The sequence below is a fragment of the Cydia amplana genome, chromosome 14 (genome assembly GCF_948474715.1).
Source record: "Cydia amplana chromosome 14, ilCydAmpl1.1, whole genome shotgun sequence".
Classification (NCBI taxonomy): Eukaryota; Metazoa; Arthropoda; class Insecta; order Lepidoptera; family Tortricidae; genus Cydia; species Cydia amplana.
Genome location: NC_086082.1, coordinates 6,671,418 through 6,691,936, shown reverse-complemented (window position 1 = coordinate 6,691,936; position 20,519 = coordinate 6,671,418). Strand labels below are relative to the sequence as shown.

The 20,519-nt window shown below is 35.3% G+C and overlaps 1 protein-coding gene across 1 annotated transcript in view; it reads left to right on the top strand.

Annotated features, from left to right (window-relative positions):
• The window catches only part of LOC134654050 (estradiol 17-beta-dehydrogenase 11-like), a 50,778-nt gene that overhangs the window by 3,301 nt on the left and 26,958 nt on the right, over positions 1-20,519 (top strand). The window contains exon 2 of the mRNA XM_063509446.1: positions 17,045-17,465. Within this exon, the coding sequence (XP_063365516.1) occupies positions 17,159-17,465 (307 nt within the window). The 5' untranslated portion in view covers positions 17,045-17,158. The remainder of the gene's footprint in view (positions 1-17,044; positions 17,466-20,519) is intronic.

Below are 20,519 nucleotides of genomic sequence, written 5' to 3'. Positions count from 1 at the left end.
ATTATCAGAAGTGTTTATCCGATACCGGATGTCGGATGGCCCCTATGGAAAAAACAGATGTTAGAGAGTGCCCTGTGGCATGAAGTCTGTCATTTTGGGTTACGATTTTTATTTTGTCATGCAGATTTTTATTGAATATAAGTAAATACAGAAAAAAACATATGACGTTTACTTCTTACCGATATTAGATTTGGATCGGACAATTTGAAAAAAAAAGCGGCCAAGTGCGAGTCGGACTCGCCCATGAAGGGTTCCGTATTTAGGCGATTTAAGACGTATAAAAAAAAAACTACTTACTAGATCTCGTTCAAACCAATTTTCGGTGGAAGTTTACATGGTAATGTACATCATATATTTTTTTTAGTTTTATCATTCTCTTATTTTAGAAGTTACGGGGAGGGGGGGGGACACATTTTACCACTTTGGAAGTGTCTCTCGCGCAAACTATTCAGTTTAGAAAAAAATGATATTAGAAACCTCAATATCATTTTTGAAGACCTATCCATAGATACCCCACACGTATGGGTTTGATGAAAAAAAAAATTTTGAGTTTCAGTTCGAAGTATGGGGAACCCCAAAAATTTATTGTTTTTTTTCTATTTTTGTGTGAAAATCTTAATGCGGTTCACAGAATACATCTACTTACCAAGTTTCAACAGTATAGTTCTTATAGTTTCGGAGAAAAGTGGCTGTGACATACGGACGGACAGACAGACGGACAGACAGACGGACAGACAGACGGACAGACAGACGGACAGACAGACGGACAGACAGACAGACATGACGAATCTATAAGGGTTCCGTTTTTTGCCATTTGGCTACGGAACCCTAAAAACGCTCTAAGGTGGACGTCCGAGTTATAGTCGCTGTCCCACTACCTGCAAGTTATCTTTAAAATTACGTCATTATTGGGCAAGGGCATTAGCATGGCGAGCACTGGAACCTTCGCCTCACAAACATAATCATATACCTATATATATATCTGTATTAAATTAGTCAGTTTTACAAAGTTTTCCATTCATACTACCTTCAATGACATCAAATCGTAGCTTGACTAACTTATTCCAATACGTAGATAAACTAGTTAAACTTGAACAAAATATTATTATCAACTAACGTCTAGTTTATACTGGTTTAGACTAAAGCATAGTAAAACTTGTAAAAGTTCACTAAACTTTTACAACTTTCGTAACATGGTCGCATTCAAATTTATATAACTCGTTTAATATCCAAGATGAACTTGAGACTTGTGTTTGCAAAGGTTAGGTGACGTAAAAGAAGTATTTCTTTAAGAAAATACGGCAGAAAATATTAGTTATATTTCACAAGTCAGTATTCCGTTGTAATAACACTTTTGTTAAGGCCCCTTCATATTTTGTTGGTAGGTACGGTAAATAATCACATGTACTATGATTTTATAAATAATGAATCATCAGTGATATCACATAATAAGCCGAACAAAACTCCTTGAAAAATCACACTGTTCTTTAGTACCTCATCTACTAATAATCAAGACGGTTTTGACAAGCCCACACACAATAATGCTGAATTTCCACTTAATCAAACATCAGGAACTACTTAGTTCAAATCAGATTTAACCTACGACTAAAACAACGACATATTATCAAAAGTTTAATAAAAACGTGGAAAATGAAATATCCTCAATACCAGCTCAATACTGGGCGATAGGTATTAGTACCTACCTATAGGCAACTTCATTTAAGCTAAACCTTCGGTCGCCCGGTACCTAGGGACTTACATTGAATTAATATTGAATTATTGTCGATTGTTATCATTATCAAACAATAGCCGGTTATCGAAGTATAGTTTTGTAGCAGTTGGTTTTGTTACTAGCCAGTCATTTACTGAATATTTCGCTTCAACTAGCATGCTTATTAGTTATTAGTTACTACACTCTTGAGTACACTGAATTCTCAGTAAATAATAGGTTCTTTTGCTTTGCATATTCCAACATTTGAAGGTAATTATACAGCTAAGCCCTCATACTTTAGCGAGGCCTTGGTCGTTATAACAAGTTATAATATTCGTCTGTAAAGTGGTGATTTTGGAAGAGGTTGTGTAATCTAAATATACGTGACTTTGACGTTGCCTTGACTGTTTAGCGTCGTAAGTGGATATAAATATTATAAAGAACCTGCTAGCCTCTGCTGACTAGTGCTAGGTTACCTATTCATGTCAATGCTTTCGATATTCTTTTATGGTCAGTTTTATACTAGTAAGTAGATAAAACTTCATTTGCAAGAACAGAATTACTATAGCAATATAGTAGTGCTTACTTACACTTTTGAAAGGAAGCTACTGTTAAAATAACCTTTTTTCGGATTTTAATTGGGAACCGTATTTATTAATGTACCAGTAAATAATCCTCCTGTTAATATCAAAAGATATCTAGTGGCCTAGTGATAAAGGTTCACACCGAAGGTTACAGGTACGATTTTCAGCTCGTACGAATGAGTTTCTTTAAACTTAAACGAAATATTTTCTAGGAAAATCTTGAGGTATCGGACTAAACCCAATAAAAAAATAGTGCCTCTTCTAGGTTGAAAGATCAGATGGCAGTCCTTTCGTCAAAGTGTGGCTGTGCAGTAGTTGTACTTAGGATTAGGTTGCCTAAAGCGAACCCTAGGTTCTTTTATTTTTTTAGATGTGGATTAATATCAAAACCGAAGGACCAGGAAAAATATTCAACAAGTGAAAAATTTAATAAACAGGAAAAAATGTAGCAGTATCATACCACGTGAGAGCGATAAAAATAAATGCTTACGTTAGTTTTAAATCAGTTTTCCTCTGCGACTTAATACAGGAAGGTAACAAAGTAGTAGCTAAGGTCATAGCCATAAATCTAAAGACTACGCAGTCTATTGATGAAATGGAATCGATTGAGCTAGAGCCTGTGCGGGCGCAGGTATCGAACGTCCTTCCGTCGTTCGCGTGCGCGTTGGGAAACGCAAGAGAAGGCCGCCCGGTCCGCTGATCGATCTTCTTGCACCGCAATAGAAATGCGCACGTCTAAACTTTTATTCCAATGACAGATGGCTTATTATTGCTTGCCCGGTGTTAATGTTTGCTGTGTTTTTTAAGCGAATGTTTCGGAAATGCTTGCTCGTTAAATTCCTTAACGTAAAATTAGGAATAGGATTAGGAATGTGCGCAGATCGTTCTTCTTAGTATCGTTATCAATGTTAGCATTAAGGGTGCGTTCTATTTAATGCGGCACATGTCTCATTAGTACTGGCCACCATACTTTAAAAAGTTTCTTTTGATAACATGATAAAATGTAAATGCGAGAGAAACATCGTAGTACTTATAGGTGAACCAGGATCTATTGAGGGTGCGCCATGTTGCGGAATTTCACTGGAACTAATTTTTTCATACTACACTGAATTGTCACCCTATACATGAGAATAACAGCGCCCTCTTGACAATTATCATATATTACTGGTCAGGCTATACCAATTATATCTTCATTGTTCTGAAGTTGCCCATTGAATTATGAATATAAAGTTGTGACGCCTGAAAGGATCAGAGTCCAACTTTAATTACTTCAATTATTCGGTGTAGCTACCTCTACTAGCCTACTACAATTTAAAAACCTGTCTTCTACTTGTCACGATATTTTCTTTAATTACTGCCTGAGATAACAGAATGAGAAGCTAATTACCCCCATTATCTATCATCTCATCAATTTAACCCGAGATTGTAACACATGTTGTCTATAATAAACTGTCTTACTAGAGCTCAAAATGTAGGTTCTATGCGTGACTACAATTCCTGTATTTTTTTATCCACGTAATTAGCATCTTATGTCGTTAAGTGTTAACTAAACTTTCGGACACACGAGATTTCGCGGGATTTTTTTGTGTAACAAGTTATTAGTAAAGTGGTGAATAAGAAAAATATTTTATGGAATTTCTTTATTTTAAGACAGACTAAAGAAGTAGAGTTTGACTAATATACTGACATACAGATTCACATCAGCTTACGGCGAATGGCCGCCTGAAATCTAATATGTAGCAGTACGTGTTAAACGAATGTCAACAAAAAACTGTGTGACTCATTCGGCCAATGAGACCTGAGTATTGTGTTTACTTACAGTCTTTTAAGATGTAGAAGAACAGCCAAAGAATTTAATTTCCGACCCATTTCGAACCTTGACACAGTGACAATCAAAATGAATAAATTCCTTTAACATTTTTTTAAATAAGTAAATATTGGTTTGACTTGTACGCAACGGAACGCAATAGAAAACTGCGTCCCCGAAATTATTTTTAATTACCATTTAATTTTTTTTTATTATTGTACCTATAATGTATGTAAGTTATAGTGTATCTATGGGCCTTAGTTGCATGAAAATAAGTGATTTTAAATATTAAATTTTATTTTAGATCGACAACCAATTTCTAAATTAGCGAGTTAATTTGTTTCCCATGGTAATTTCCGCAAACTAACCATCGAAATCGTAAATTCCGAAAACTTGATAGCACTGGCATAAAACACGTCTCAGGTAAAAAACGTGGTCCAGCAGGTGAAAGCAGGAGAGAAAGTTGTAACAGAGACGGAAGATCTGCCCAAATCACCGGACAACGGTATTTGGTTAAATGATGCCGGCGCGATAACCATTTCTTTCGACGTATGACTCGTATGAGGGAAAGAAACGAGAACGAGTTTTCGCCATTGACATTTGATACTACTGTAATAAAACAGAAAATCGTTGGTGCACATTCGACATGCAAGGTTCAAAAGTAAATGTGAATGAACTGCCATGTTGATGCGGATGTTATTACATTGTAACTGCTTAAAGTAACAGATTTTCGTACATGAGTGCATGACCTTTTAAGACTCAGATACCTATTGCTCAGTGAATGAATCAACCGTTTACTGTCTACACAAGCTAAATAAACTAGCAATACCTATTACCCGATTGTAGCAAAGTATGAACAAAAAATACTGTAAATTTTACAACCGAAAAACGAACATGCGATACAATTTACATCTTAATATCCTAGCAATACCAACTTCTTTGGGGCCTCTGATTTAATCTGGATGTAGGTACATCATCAGGTAGTCACATCCAATGTGCAAAACAAGCGCACTTGTGACGATCTTAATGGAATTAACTCCCGGGAAAATTCGTTCAACTGAATTTTCAACACGCCTTTGCAGATGGTGAAAAATCGTTAATAAATTTCCCAAAATCATACGAGAGTAAATTAATTATAAATGAAATTCAATGAATTCCCCCCTTCCCCGCTGATATCTGGCGACGATGTCAGTCACACATAGAGCCTGACCAGTAATGGCAGTAATATATGATCACGCGCCATAATGTTGCGGAATTTCATTGGAACTAATTTTTTCATACTATACTGAACTGTCACCATGTGAATGAGAATGACAGCGCCTTCTTGATCAATGACATAGAGAAAAAAATACATAGAGTGCTCACTCCATACATCAGTTTTAGTACCAAAAAGACTATTAGCATCTAGCATCGAGTAGCGGAACTATCAGTACTGCTACTTGACAATAGATGTAGCAGTACTGATAGTTCCGCTACTCGATGCTAGATGTAGACACTGAAATTAATAGTCTGAACTGATGTATGGAGTGAGCACTCTTGTCTTACTTATTTCTCTATGTCAATGATCATACATATTGCCAGCATATACTGATCAGACTTCACATATTAAGATTTCAGAGTGATGTGATCGGCACCGACGTAGATGCTCATCAAACACCGCCGATGCGTCTGTTTGCTCCAACATTATCGCCACGGTCATCGATTATTTGCTTTATTCAAATTTATTTTAGGCCATGCCGTGGCCAACTGCACATCATATTTAAATACTTATAAAAAACGGGGATTTCCTGAGTATAAATTACTTAGTGAATTAGGTTCTTGAATGTATTTACTGTCTGTAATATTTACTCGTACATCAAAATCATTTGCCTTTTCCTTCATGAAATAAAATTGTTTCTTTTATATTTTGCTTAGGACCCTTAGGACCCATAATATTCCTATGTAAGTACCTATCTAATTATATTGTATATTAAAATACCATTGAAAATTAAATTAACAGGTAAACTTGGAGTTTAATTGCTTCAATCTCTATTCGAGACGTATTGACCTCGGCATATAATTATATACCTACCTATTACTTATTACCTACAAGTTAAATTACTACTAGAATGATGCTTCTGATCATATTATAGTGTTGTAGGTAGTATGTTTCTAAACATAAAATAATGTTTTAACTAGTTTTATATTAGTCAGATTAGTGTTCATAACTTTGGTAGGTATTTATTTATTGGGTAGCTCACTAACAGAACACGATGGCATATTTCATCTTTATTCTTTTCATTAGAAGAATATAACGTAAAAACATCAAGCTAAATAAAACGAAAACGGTATTAATTTAAAGTATGAAGTAAAATTGCCGCGTATAATAAATTAATAACGGCTCGTTCAACATGTAATGATACCTACAGTGCCTTATAGAACACAAAACAAATAGCAATGCGCGATACCTGTGCGATTTCCGATCGATGAGGCAATGGTGACTTTGTTGGTACAACTGTTATTTTCTTTTTTTTTTGTTTTAGTTGTAAGTTCAATGATTAGATAAAAGTGTTTTTCAAAGGCTTTCTTGATTGTTCTAAAACTGATGAGAAAGTTGCATTTACCCACATGTGTAGCAAATTACTTATTGAGTACGTAGTTTCCTTGATTTTGAATGATAAATATTTAATAACATTCATTTAGAAAAATATAATAAATATTAGAATTTATCTGTAAGAGGAATTAGCAACAGTACCTATCTGTATACAAGGTTAAGAGTGCAATTAGTTGCAATATGGCATAGAGAAATAAGACAAGAGTGCTCACTCCATACATCAGTTCAGACTATTAATTTCAGTGTCTACATCTAGCATCGAGTAGCGGAACTATCAGTACTGCTACTTGACAATAGATGTAGCACCGACCGGAAAGTCTTATCTCAACAGCATAAGACTTTCCGGTCGGTGCTACATCTATTGTCAAGTAGCAGTACTGATAGTTCCGCTACTCGATGCTAGATGCTAATAGTCTTTTTGGTACTAAAACTGAGGTATGGAGTGAGCACTCTATGTATTTTTTTCTCTATGAATATGGCAATAAGTGGGTACATAGTACCTATCAAGTAACGTTTTAATAGCTTGACCGACGTGTCAGGACATACTTCCCATTGTTTCAACCGATATAATATCTCAACATGTGTCAAAGTGTCAACTTTAGTAGTGTTGCAGTCATTAACGATAACAAGTTGTTAGATATCTCGTATCCGAGATGAGACGTTTAATAACATGATAATACCTATACATATGTCATATGTTAATAATCCATCTTACAGTCTAGGCGAAAATCATATAAAAATATGTTTTTTTAATGTAATGGGATGGCCCATTATATTAAAAAATATTCATTACATTTCGATAATTAAATTAAACTAGTGGTACTTATTAAATAAAGGTTAATAAAAGTTAATAATACTTAATAATTAAACTCTAAATTAAAAATAATTAATAAATACTTATTAAATATGTGCACCGGAAACCCATACCCCATACAGAAGGACTTTGGGTATATTACCTTATGACGTTCTCAAAAAACATCACAAACTATGAGTTGGGTTGGTATCTTCATAAAAAAACAATAAATTAACTTTGTAAACAGCTATAAAGCTAGTGACAGTGTAGTGTCATATCACTGTCACCATTATTACAGTCGGGTATGTACCTACTTTAGATAAGATTCTAGAAGGATTTAGTGTTTATACCTTAGTTGATTCTTTCATATATGTTACAAAAACAAACTTTATTTTGGTCAGGGGTGGCAGGTTTTATTTGTGAAAGTTGAACGCCCTCTGAATGCATGCATAAACTCGTTTGGCAATAACATCAATCCAAATTTTTATACGTGTATCAATAATTTTCGAATAGGTACGTTTTTATATTTTTTACGACATGTTACACAGGGCGATTCTGGTTGACCGTTGACAATGAGAACCTCATGTATTATGTACCTTTGTTTTTAAATAAAAATGATAGCTAAGCTGGTGTGCTTTCTTAGTCGGAGATATATTATGAAAAAGCTAAAAAGAGTTTCTTTGTACCCTAAAAAAAACGATTTCTCAAGTCCATCTTAATATTTTGTATAATATACATAATATTAATATGATTTAGGTATTTTCGTTTTAATATCCATTGATCCATTCAGACACAGGACATGTACCTATCAATAATCTTTGATACTTTTAGTATTAAGATATCCCCACCAGTGTGCGGCGCAAGCATTTTTGTACCTATTGAATATGCACTGCTTTAAACTTTAACGATTTTTACACATTATTAAAGTGTACAACGGGACTTAATCGCGATTTAAGTTTTAAGATTTACCTCGACGTTTCGAGGACTGACTGGCTAAAGTTGACATCAACATCTTCTAGCCGCGCGCTACTGAAGGTGACTGTTTCGGAGTTCTACGTTCGCTTTTTCCTCAGAGCAATTTGATTATTGTCTTATTCTGCCACACATGACACTTGTTACACTAACCTCTTCAACGAGACAATTTCATCCTATTATATTACCTAAACACCGATACGGTTGAGTGGCGCTGTGGAAAACCTTCTGCGACCGTCCTTGTGCGGCCAGTGGAACAATCGTGGTTGATTGAACCTGTAGAATTCTCTCTGTGACTTGCCTAATCATATTCCAATCACGATGCAGGACGATAACGTATGCGCTGGTCATGATGCATTGATGTTTTGGTATACAATTATGAGCCGGGCGGTGTAAGTACCTTTAGATAAGATATAATATGTATCATATTGACAATCTTTGAGATCGATTGCTTTTGAGATGCTAGTTTCTACTAATTATAGGTTTATGGAAACAGACAGCGTGCTATTTTATGTATTCCTAAAACTTAACAAAAAATACTTAGGTACTTAAAACAATTTCGACTTTATTTAAAGTTAGCTTGTAACATGGCGACGTAACACTTTTATTAAAAATGCAATATCACCCGCAAAGTCTTAAATGTTACTACTTATTCATAATTGACATAGTATATATAGTTAAAATAATAATTATTATATCACACCATTTCTCTCTCACAATCTCTGTAACGAATATTCGTAAGTACTATGACTACTCAGTCGTTTATCCCATATCCAACATGAAATACGTGTAACATACTTATACCTACAACGAAGGTCAATTTATTAAACTTGATCACCTATGACTTTATTTCTGACAACATTAAGACATTTTTTTCGGTCATACGTTTCAGGGATAAATTCATGAGCATAAAGTTTGTTGGTAATATTTTCCTGCGTGTATTTCATCGTCGAGTAACGTAGTTAAACTTTTAAAATGTAGGTCGTTGGGTCATCCATCACCGGTGTAAGACATCCGAGAATTTATTGTCTTTGACATTTCGTAAATTCATCACCTGCTTTTTACTCAACACACGCAAATACCATTCACCATAGGAGGCAATAGATAAAGGATATGTACCTATGTAACTAATAGCCGAAAACCATATACATACGTACATAATGACCTTTGCGAATTTTTAAACAATATTGTTTTTAGACGCTTTCAAATACTTAAAAAAACAATTTTTGTCAAGGTAAGTTTATTCCTCAAAACAAAAATATTTTTTTAGTTTTGCTTGACATACTCTTAGATATTTGACGATGGTAGCTGACAAGTTGACATATTTATTTATATTTCCATGCAACATATACTCGTATCGATGTAGAATAACAATTTTGCGTCATTGTCCTTTAACCTCATAAGTAGTAACAGTAAAATAACAACTAGGTAACAACTAAATAACACTAACTAAATAACAACAAACAATTATTTCGTTTTAGTTAGACGATCTGGAGCATCCTAGGTATGTAATGTACTATTTCACAGTCGTGTTATTTAAAGATACCTATATATATCATTTTATTGTCTCATGCTCGGAAGTCATGGAACCCCCGAAATTCTTTAAAAAAACGCGATGCAGTTTTCCCATATTGTATCGGCTGTCGAGCATTTAAAACGACTATGCAATGCGATTCTGCAAGAACTGATTCACAAATTATTATGGCGTCTTTATCGACAACATTGACACCGCAATCAACTTGTACATATACGAACTCACGATAGTCAAATTTAAATTGTATTGTGGATCTTATTATCTGTGGCAATATGTGATATTTATGCGCTTAGGTACCTATATGCTATTGTTGTCACTGATGTTTCGTTATGCAACGGCAATGGCACGTACGATATCTGTAAGATAGGTATACCTATAGTGACGCAAACACCTAATTTTAAATTCCCTGTTTTCCTTCGATTTGGTATGTTTTTATGACATTTTTTTACGTAAGTAAACACATTGCTATAAGTAATAAGTATATACATTTATGTATTTGTATATTATATCATATATGGTTATCTGTGAGTACCCACAACACAAGCCCCCTTGAGCTTACTGTGGGACTTAGTAAATCTGTGTAAGAATGTCTTATAATATTTATTTATTTATTATTTATTGCAGCAGGTTTGCAGGTAATATAAAAATGAACGACCTATGGCTTACGGTTAATTACGTGTTGAAAAACATAAAGTAGTTACTTAAGTTCCGTTATTATTATTAGGACTTCATTAACCATCTAAGTAGGAAGTTAAATTTTGATTCAAGTTGTCCTATACCGTTAGGGTTGTTGTACTTGTTGGATAGTGTAAGGGTTGTAGAACTGAACTAAGAAATATAGAATTTAGTAACAACTCCTACACGGACGAAGCCGCAGGCGAAGCCTAGTAGCATTATAAATAAATCGGATAGCATTAGTGAACAAGCTTGACCTTGTTTTTATTGGATTTTTGTAGGTATCCATGTAGCGGGGATTTGCTTTAGGTTCCAACTTTTCCTAATGGCCATTTTGTTCAGTCTTTCTTAAAATTAGTTTTAAATACAATAATTCAAATAGGTATATGTATAGAGTTATACATAGCGAAGGTTTCAAAGGTATTCGCGTTGTATATATCGTGGTTTTGCGACCATGAAAATTTGTCGATTGCCACTCGCTCGTTGTAAAGTTTCGGACAAGGTTGTCGTTGTAATTGCTACATTTTCTTCACAATCTACTTGCTCTTGCTTAACGCAGGTACTTGACAGGAGAGGTGAATGTGCGCTTCTTCATCTTCGTGGAATAAAACACTAATTAGGTACGCTAATGTGATTCAAACGAGCCTTGTTATATCTTAGGTCTAGCTCACTTCGCTAAAAAAACTAAGCACTCAAATATGCTCTTAAAATTTACTTTAGTACATTAATTATACATACCTACATGTAAAGTGCTTAATGAGGTATTTTAGTAATGGTTTTTTTTTCAAATAGGGTCTCGAAATTTAGTCATTTATAATTATTTGCGCAACAAAAGAGCAAAGTAAGTAGTTTTTGTTGCGAGTACTAATTTAAAGACCCGTCGAAGTGAATGATCTTAAGAAAGAATCACGAGTGAGAAAGAATCATGGCAATGGCGATACCTAACCTTTCTGACGGGGAAAAAACACCAAGGTATTTTTAATGTTCTTATTTAATTTGTGGACTACAAATATTTTTATTTTTAGTCGCCAGACCTTGATGATTTTTTTAATTTAAGTTGCTGTCAGATTAGGTAAATTTTATAATTAAGTGATTTTTATGACAATAAAAAGTAAACTAGTGATCTGTGAGCTGTAGACCTCGCGAAACCCATGGCTCCGCCATTTTAAATAAATTCCAAAATCTGAATCGACGACAAAAATCTATATCGTTATAGAACCTGCCCTAGTAGCACGGTCGCATTTTTATCATTTATCACCATGCCTGTCACGTTCTAACAAGTAGGTAAGTGCGAAAGTGACGGGCATAGTGATAGTGGATAAAAATGGATCCGTGCTGAGCCCGCTGCTCACAAAATTTCACGAGCATCGGTTGAGGAATGCGACCTGTAGCTATAGAGGAGAACATCCCGACATACGAAATAATGTTTACACACATAGCAATAAAAAATCGTGCAAAAGGTAACTCAATGCACTGAATAAACACAGACAGCTTGTTGACGGCGTTGTTAATACTTGTTTTTGAATTTAAGTAGCGGGTTCAAATTTATTACTGTTGGCAAATGTTTATAAGCGCACTTGAGATGGAATGCGATATTAAGACGACCTTCTTGACGAGTGTTGACGGACGCCGGATGCTCGGGACCGGTCATAAACGAAGCGGATTCTAAATGTCACTTTTTTTAGTTTATTTCACAGGCGTATTAAGTTTGATGTTGGTGCACAGGCAATCCAATCGTTGACATTCATATTGGTATAAGTTTACGTTTGGAATTAAGATTTAAGGTCATATGACAACTACTATTGGGTCAATATCAAATATTGGTACATTGCCTTATTTATTCAGAATTGAACGATAATTGATTATACAGTGGGAATCCAATTTTGCTTTCGAAAAGTTACCAGCGAAACGCCGGACTAAAAATCTCGGAATTTTGGAGTTATCAGAACATTACTTCACAACATAGTATAAAAAGTCGCTTCCCGCTGTCTGTCTGTATGTATGCTTAGATCTTTAAAATTACGCAACGTATTTTGATGCGGTTTTTAATAGATAGAGTGATTCAAGAGGATGGTTTATGTATAATTTGTTAATCCGTGCGAAGCCGGGGCGGGTCGCTAGTTTATTACAAAAATAAAAATGTAGGGATGAAAAAAAACCAAATGATTCATAACCACCGCTTCCGCTGGCTCTGTAATGTGTGGCCGCATCTTGCACCAACCGGGCTGCACCCGCTGCAGTGTTGCGAGTGTTGCGACACGGTGCGTCCGAGTCCGAGCGCACTGCGTATACCGACATTCCACTTTATTTACTACCATCCAAATATTTTATGAGTATTAAGTAAACATTGTTATGGAATGAGTGGCGATGAATTAAAGTTTTTGAAACAAATGAAATGTTTTCAATTATATAGGTATATCCTATTTATATATAGTACCTATATACATACAGGGTGTTGCCTGTAACACAAGCAAATAATTGGAACATATATTATACTCCTCAAACTATAAAACTTTTGTTAAACAACGTTTAAAAATTATGAATCCTTTAGATTTCCTCTTTTTCATACAAAATAAATATTGCCTTCAATGTACGCTGACATCAGTGTAATTGACGTTGCTTGTCACGCTTTAAACATAACAAAATTTGGAATACATTGCGTCTTAGAATAAACTTTAAAGTGTCATAAAAATCAAAACATAAGTTAGTTTAAAAGTTGCTGAACAAATGTTGGTCAGTTTGAGGAGTACAGCCTACAGTTTAAATAAAAAATCTTGAAGTCATAAAAATATTAGTTATTGTATTTATACGATAATTAGGTAATCTTATTAAATTCGTTAACCCCACTAGTTAACTAGGCGGAATTTTCCGACGTCCGAGCCCTAACCTAGCAAGCCAGGTTTTGCAATACGCCTAGAACTATCTAACTTCAAGATCTAGCTCACATGTCAGTCGGATACTCTATTTACTACAAAACAAACATCATTTAATTTATGTTATTTATTATTTATGAATGTCTGTGTTTAATATCGATTAGTACACTAACATGTATTATGTTCAATGATCGGAATAGGTAGTGCCATTTGGGGTCAATGACCTCAAACATTGTACTTAACATGGATAAGACTCGGGATTCCAAGACTCTTATTTTTTCACGAAAATATTTCTTGGCATGTCTTTAATAGCCTACATGATTAATTTTCATTTATGGTCAATCGATCGGGTTTGTTTTTAGGATCAAATGTCTGATTATGGGACCCAGTGAACGCATATAAACCATGGAAGTATTCTGTCCGCTCAATTATGACCCAACGTAAAGTATTCGATTGTAGGCGGTGCTTACAGAGTGTTCGATTGGCAACTTCAGTGCGGCCGAGATGACAGTCAGTGAGGGATGGCTAAATTGGTTTATAAAAACTACGTTTTTTTGTAATTAAAAATGTCTTCATGTGTCGTGAAGTGGTGCAGAAGTTGTTTTAGTTCATATCAAGGACAGTGGAATCACTTTTCACTTGTAGTAAACAGATAACTTCAGTAAAATTTGGAATAAACATGACGACATTTTTTCAATACTACCGTGCTAAGCTAAAACGTAACAACTGCATACGACTTTCATAACAACATACGACTTTTTAAATTGCGAGGATAATAGGGATGGTTTTATGCCAAATGAAGTAGACTATTTTATTAACTTATGATTGGTTTAGGTATTTTCTATATACAGTAGAATCCGCTTATAATGACATTGAAGGGAAGTAACAAACATGTCATACTAAGCGGATGTCATATAAAGCATAGTTGATAAACTTTTTATTTTATTTTTTCCAAATTAATCTCAAACAATTTTGTGAGAGATGAATTTTATTAACCTTATACCAATTATCAACTTTCACCGAGAGTAAAAACTAAAACAATTTAAACGCCACAGACGTCCTCGCAGGGAAAGATGTGGGGCCGGCCACGAAAACCAGCGAATTTGTCAGTATAACCGGACATAATTCCATAAAAATAGTATTTATAGGTCGAAGTTATCTTATCCGACTTTGTCACAAAGAATTTCATATGAAAACCAAACTTCGCACAGTAATTGCGTCATAGTAAGCGGTTGGTCAGTATAAGCGGAGTCATAATAAACGGATTCCACTGTAATTATAAATGTAGTAATAAATTCCTTCTTACAGATTTGTATTTTCCTTTTTTATTTCATGAGATGGAGCTATAAAAAAACTACCTAGTTATTTCAAATTAATAATCAAATTTGGTATTGTCATTTTACATTACTTTCCATTCAAATTCCCACAATATGCTATTCGCAGAGAACTATGGAAAAAAGCTGTCCAATTAGAGAGACATGAAATTGAGTGGATGCCTGGCAAGATATATAATGTTCTATTCATGAGATAACCCGTGAGATAATCATATCCGGTCTCCTATATGTAGATACATTTTTTTCTATCACGCTTTCACTGAATTAATTTAACAAATACACACATTATCTCAAAATGTTGATCATTTTAATCCACCCTCTACTGTCACATATATGTAGGTTCTCTCTCAAGCCATTTCCGTCAGTAGAAAAGAGCGGCGAATTTAGAAAATGTAAGCGCGCGAACGGTTATGGTCCCATACAAAATTGTAATTATGCGCCTTTTTCTACTGACAAACTTGCTTGACCGGCTATATACATATAAAATATTTCCATTGGAACTGAAAGTGGGGATTTATTGTGACTCCGCCTGTTCAAATGTTTTTGACCCGATTCGTGTACATACCCATGTAAATTTTGCAGGCTGTATAGCCTGTCCGATTTCTAAGATCAAGTTCGCCATACAATTACTATGGCGTACTTGATCTTAGAAAAACGGACAGACTATACCAGTACGGCTACCATCAGTTTGGCACTGACAAACGCCGTCGAGAACGTAATTTACTTTCTATACATCTCGCTCGTACTCGCATATTAGTGCAAACGAGATGTATAGAAAGTAAATTACGTTCTCGATAGCGTAAATGTCAGTTTTGACACTGTCAGTGACTCATGGTACGGGCTCTGAACGTGACTTCGCACTGCCATACAGATTGATAATAAAATATACAAAATACTTATTATAGCGGAATACATTTATACAACAATGAATATTTAATTATGTTGAGTTAGTCTGTCATTTAATTTCATAACAACATTTTAACTAAGTAGTTATCTTTTAATCTGCATTAAATTATTATACGTGAATTATTTGACTGATTCTTCAATGTATGGCATAAACCTATCCCTGTCCAAGTCATATTCTAATCAAATATGAACCGCGAATTCTCAGCGGCCAGTACGTACAGCAAGAAGGTTATTAGCGGATTAATGTCGCTGATTGGTAGTTATTGACATTATATGCATTTCATCTACACTTAGCTGTGTACGTTAGTGTAATAGAGACAGGCTCTGTAAACGTATCGTCTTATTTAAATGTAGGCGTAATTGTGTATGTGTGCTAATTTGGCCCGAGAATTTGAACGGTAATGTTCCCAAAGGCGGTTTCCAGTTATATGCTTTCACTGATGGGACCCATTACATTAAAGCAACACAAAAGTCCGAAATTATAGTCAAAGTCCGACAGTCGCACTTTACTCGCGAAACGCCCCTCACAAAAGGAAAACTGAACGTGACGTCAAGGTCATTGAGATCCCATCTTGAAGTATGGACAAAACAAGAAAATTGCGTTTTTGTCCGTGAAATATTGCGTTTATGTATATAATAGTTGCTATAATTTTAATTTTATTTTTTTTTAATGTAAGGAATCGAATGGTACCCTTACTTTTATCGTTTTTGGAAGTTGTAAAAAAACTTAAGGTTTGAAACTTTCAGGTCCTGTATTTTTGTAACATTTCCGTATTTTATTTTAATATTCACATTATTATGATAAATTACTCATTTGCTATATATTTTACTAGATTTTGTTATAAAATTCAACATGTGTCATCATCCCTATTGAAGTAGGTAATATGAAAACCCGGGGTGAAAAGGTATATCCATACTAAGCTAACGCACCGAAGTCCCGTGAAATGGCACTACCAATTCCGATCACTGATTATGTTTTATGTAGGTAGGTACTTATTTGTTTAAGCTAGGACAGTTCTCGGTATATGTAACTTTTTTGTGCTGTATGTATTTAGCAGCTAATTTTATACTAGATACATTTTAACTAGAATTCACACATTTGACTGAGAGCTTTGTTCTTAAGTACCTTAGCAACTAAAATACCGAAAATTCAAATTTTAACCAATGTACCTAACGTAAAATAAACTTACTGTGGTTCTTCAGAACTATACTTACACTTTATTACTGATAAGCCAACTAACGTGATCTTTCTTTGATTTCAGATGCCAGCGATATTCAGTGAACTATGTGCCAGCCCAGCTAGCACCAAACAACATCCCACACAAGTGATGTACAGCGACTTCAGCCCCCTCTAGCGCACCAGTACCCCCTTCAAGATGTCCGTGGAAACCCAGGAGTACATCAACGGCATGAGGGAGGGCCCCCTGACCAGAGAGATCCCAGAATGCATGCGAAACAAATATACCATAGTGCAGACCGTTTTTGATATTATATGGTTCCTACTCCTCGCCGCCGGACATATTATCACAGGGATATACAGATACATTGTCGGATATCCTAAGAAGGACTTGAAGGGGGGAATAGCGGTGGTGACGGGCGGAGGCGGCGGCCTAGGCAGTCTCATAGCGCTTCGGCTCGCTAGATTGGGATGCAAAGTCGTGTTATGGGATATTAACAAACAAGGTAATTATTTTTATTGCATAATACCACGTACGTGTTGATTGTAATCAGGAGGAGTTATTTGACGACATGCTTGATACATGCTCTTGCGTAATTCAGACGTTTATTTACATACATGATATTATCGCTATGGAGTTATTTGCTAATAATTCTAGCGAGTCGAGTTTTAATCGAACTTTGTATTACAATATAAACTAGGCAATGACGGAAATAAAAAAAAGAAATTTATTATTATTACTTATATACAGCATGTACCTACCTACCGTACCTATCGCTATCTAATTAATAAATCAAACAATTGCATTTCGTCGGAAATTATAGATTTATAGTTTCACGATTTCATATATGGATTAATTGAACAGGAACGTTGTTCTTTTACAAAAGTTTATCGTAATTAATGACTAAATTATTTATGAATTTTATGATTTTGTTATTCTGCTAAATAAAAAGATTTTCTTCCTGTTATTTCGTTAATCACAAAATTAGGAATAAGAATAAAAAAAACTTCTTCAATATGATACTATAGTGTAGTGTCTGAAAGATGTTATGATATGATGTGTGACCCGTTTTCACTATTTGTGAATGCACTTGCAAAACTGTGTGCGATCGCGATTTCCTAACCCCGAGATATATGTAAAGTGCGTTCCATCCACATCCTATCACTGTGCAAATATCTACATTGACAGCCTAATGCGACTGTTGCAACACTTCATATAGAATATGATATTGCTTCACGCGAACAAGACAAATGGTCGCAATTTATGATTACGATAAAACGAATGATCACCACATTGTATAAAGTTTTATGTGGCCCACCCAATGACCGGTCAACTTATGAACTTTTTTAATAATTAAACCGCGATAGTCACGTTCGATTGCCTATTGCAAAAACTTAGCATCAGATCGTTATTTAGCGGTCGGAACACTCGGAACTGCCTTACGATTTGTAGCACGCTTCTAGTTGGTCAAATTGTAACCGCTGATTGTTGTACTCCATCTTCCCCACGCCGCACGACGTGACGGTTAGGTTGCCTTGCACCGGAAACCAGCAGCCTTGATTAGTGCGGGATTCACTGCTTCGTATAGCAAGAACGTTGCAATACACTGGCAACTTTGAGTGCCAACACCTACTAATTACTCACTGCAACTGGCCAGACACAATAACTTGGTTTAACGGTATTCACGAATCTTAATTCGACGGAGCGATTTTTTAATATCTCGCGGTTTCGTTTTTTGTATAAAGCAGATGGACGTTGATTTGAAGGCAACACCTACGCATCCTTCTCCTATAATTACCGTTATTTAATCCTTACGTAACGGATAAACTCAACAATCATTATCCTGTACCGAATGAGCACATTTTAGAGAGCTTAATTTCCATTTTTTTGCAGTTATCATAACAATACAAGTAGGCAGTTGAGATAACAATACAAGTAGATAGTGGCATGCTATGGTAGTGCAATCAGTGCAAGGTATTTCTGTCATGTCAGAAGGTCATTGCAAAATTGCATTTTAATGTGGAGGATGCAATCTAGCGCGGCCTAAGAAAATTATCGTACTTAGAGCAGAATAATGATGCATGTTGATTAATTTTGTGCAGGTAATTCATAGAAAGTGCTTTATTACTGTCATCAACATCCAGCCTCAACTACTTATATTGCTATTGTATTCCATCGACTTTCTGATCATTTAGGCGTCATTTGAACAGAAGAAGAATTAACGAACACTGCCTTGACATTTAGGTACGTCGTTATGCTGTGAGTAAGACGATGCACGATATCAACTCGTTTCAGTGCGGTCAACCAACGTTTGTTACGTTTTTATGCCGAAGAAACTGGTTTTATGTTTCGAGCAGGTTTTCGGGCGCGATTACGAAAAATCCAGAGTCAATGTCGCGTCGGGGCCGCAGGGGCATGCGTGTCGGCGTGCCGATTAGTGTCCTAGCATGCTCGTTAAGTGTTTGCTGGGTAGCTTGCCTGTCGCAACCTACTGTTTGCCCTACCACTCTGTCCTAAGGCCGGAGATGCTTTTGCAACAGCTGATCGGTGTGTACTCGAACTGCTTGAATAAACTCCACGCGGTCTAATCAAAACAATAAATATTAAAGAGAAGTATACCCACTATACTCATGGTAATTAAATAACCTAACGGACATCAATATCTATTTATACTTATGATTAGTAATGTCGCTTGTTAAAGTTCCGAAATATTTTCAATATAACAAAATATTCGATCAAAAATTGCATCCAATATATGTACTATTATTATGAAACACAATTTGGCCTGGTCGTTTTATCGTTTATTAAATCTACCTAGCCTGTATGACTGCACGTTCCTGCAATTTTATAATATCTCATGAAATATAGTAAAACTGGGATAGATGCCCGGGGGAATAGTTGCCTTGATTGACTCTAGTTTCGCGAATGAAACACATGTTATTTTATTTATCTATCGAGAGACTACAACTACAACTAAGTTGACCGTGTTGCATGTATCTGTGCATTGCATGGGACGGCTAGGTGCGATCAAAGTTTTTGCGGGGCTCTTTCTCGACGGGGCATCTATCCTAAACGTAATTTACGTGGATTAGGCAACTATCCCCTTATATGGGATAGTTGTCCCAAAATTTAGAGGTACGCAAAAATCGCCAATACTCTGGAAATATCAAAGATAATGTTTATTCCTTTCATAAATTTGAAGATAATAAACCAAAGTACCTACCCGTTTTACAAATAAAGAATCTTGCTTTTTGTACTAAGAGATATAAAGTAATTTCAAAAAGTGGGGCATCTATCCCAGTTTTACTCTAAACCGAACCGAACTGAAAGCGATATTAACCTAAGACACTATTTTACATTATACCTATGTTAATTGAAATAGACTCGATGTCGTTGCAGAATTCTGTATCCAATCTCAAACCAAGCTCAGCGAAGCGTTTAAAACTCGACCTTAAATGCAAAACTTTACAGAAAAATAGGCAATTAGAACTAGTTTCATTTATAATCCTGTGAAATACCTAGGTACTTTGATACCGAACCTTTATCTATTTACTAAGAA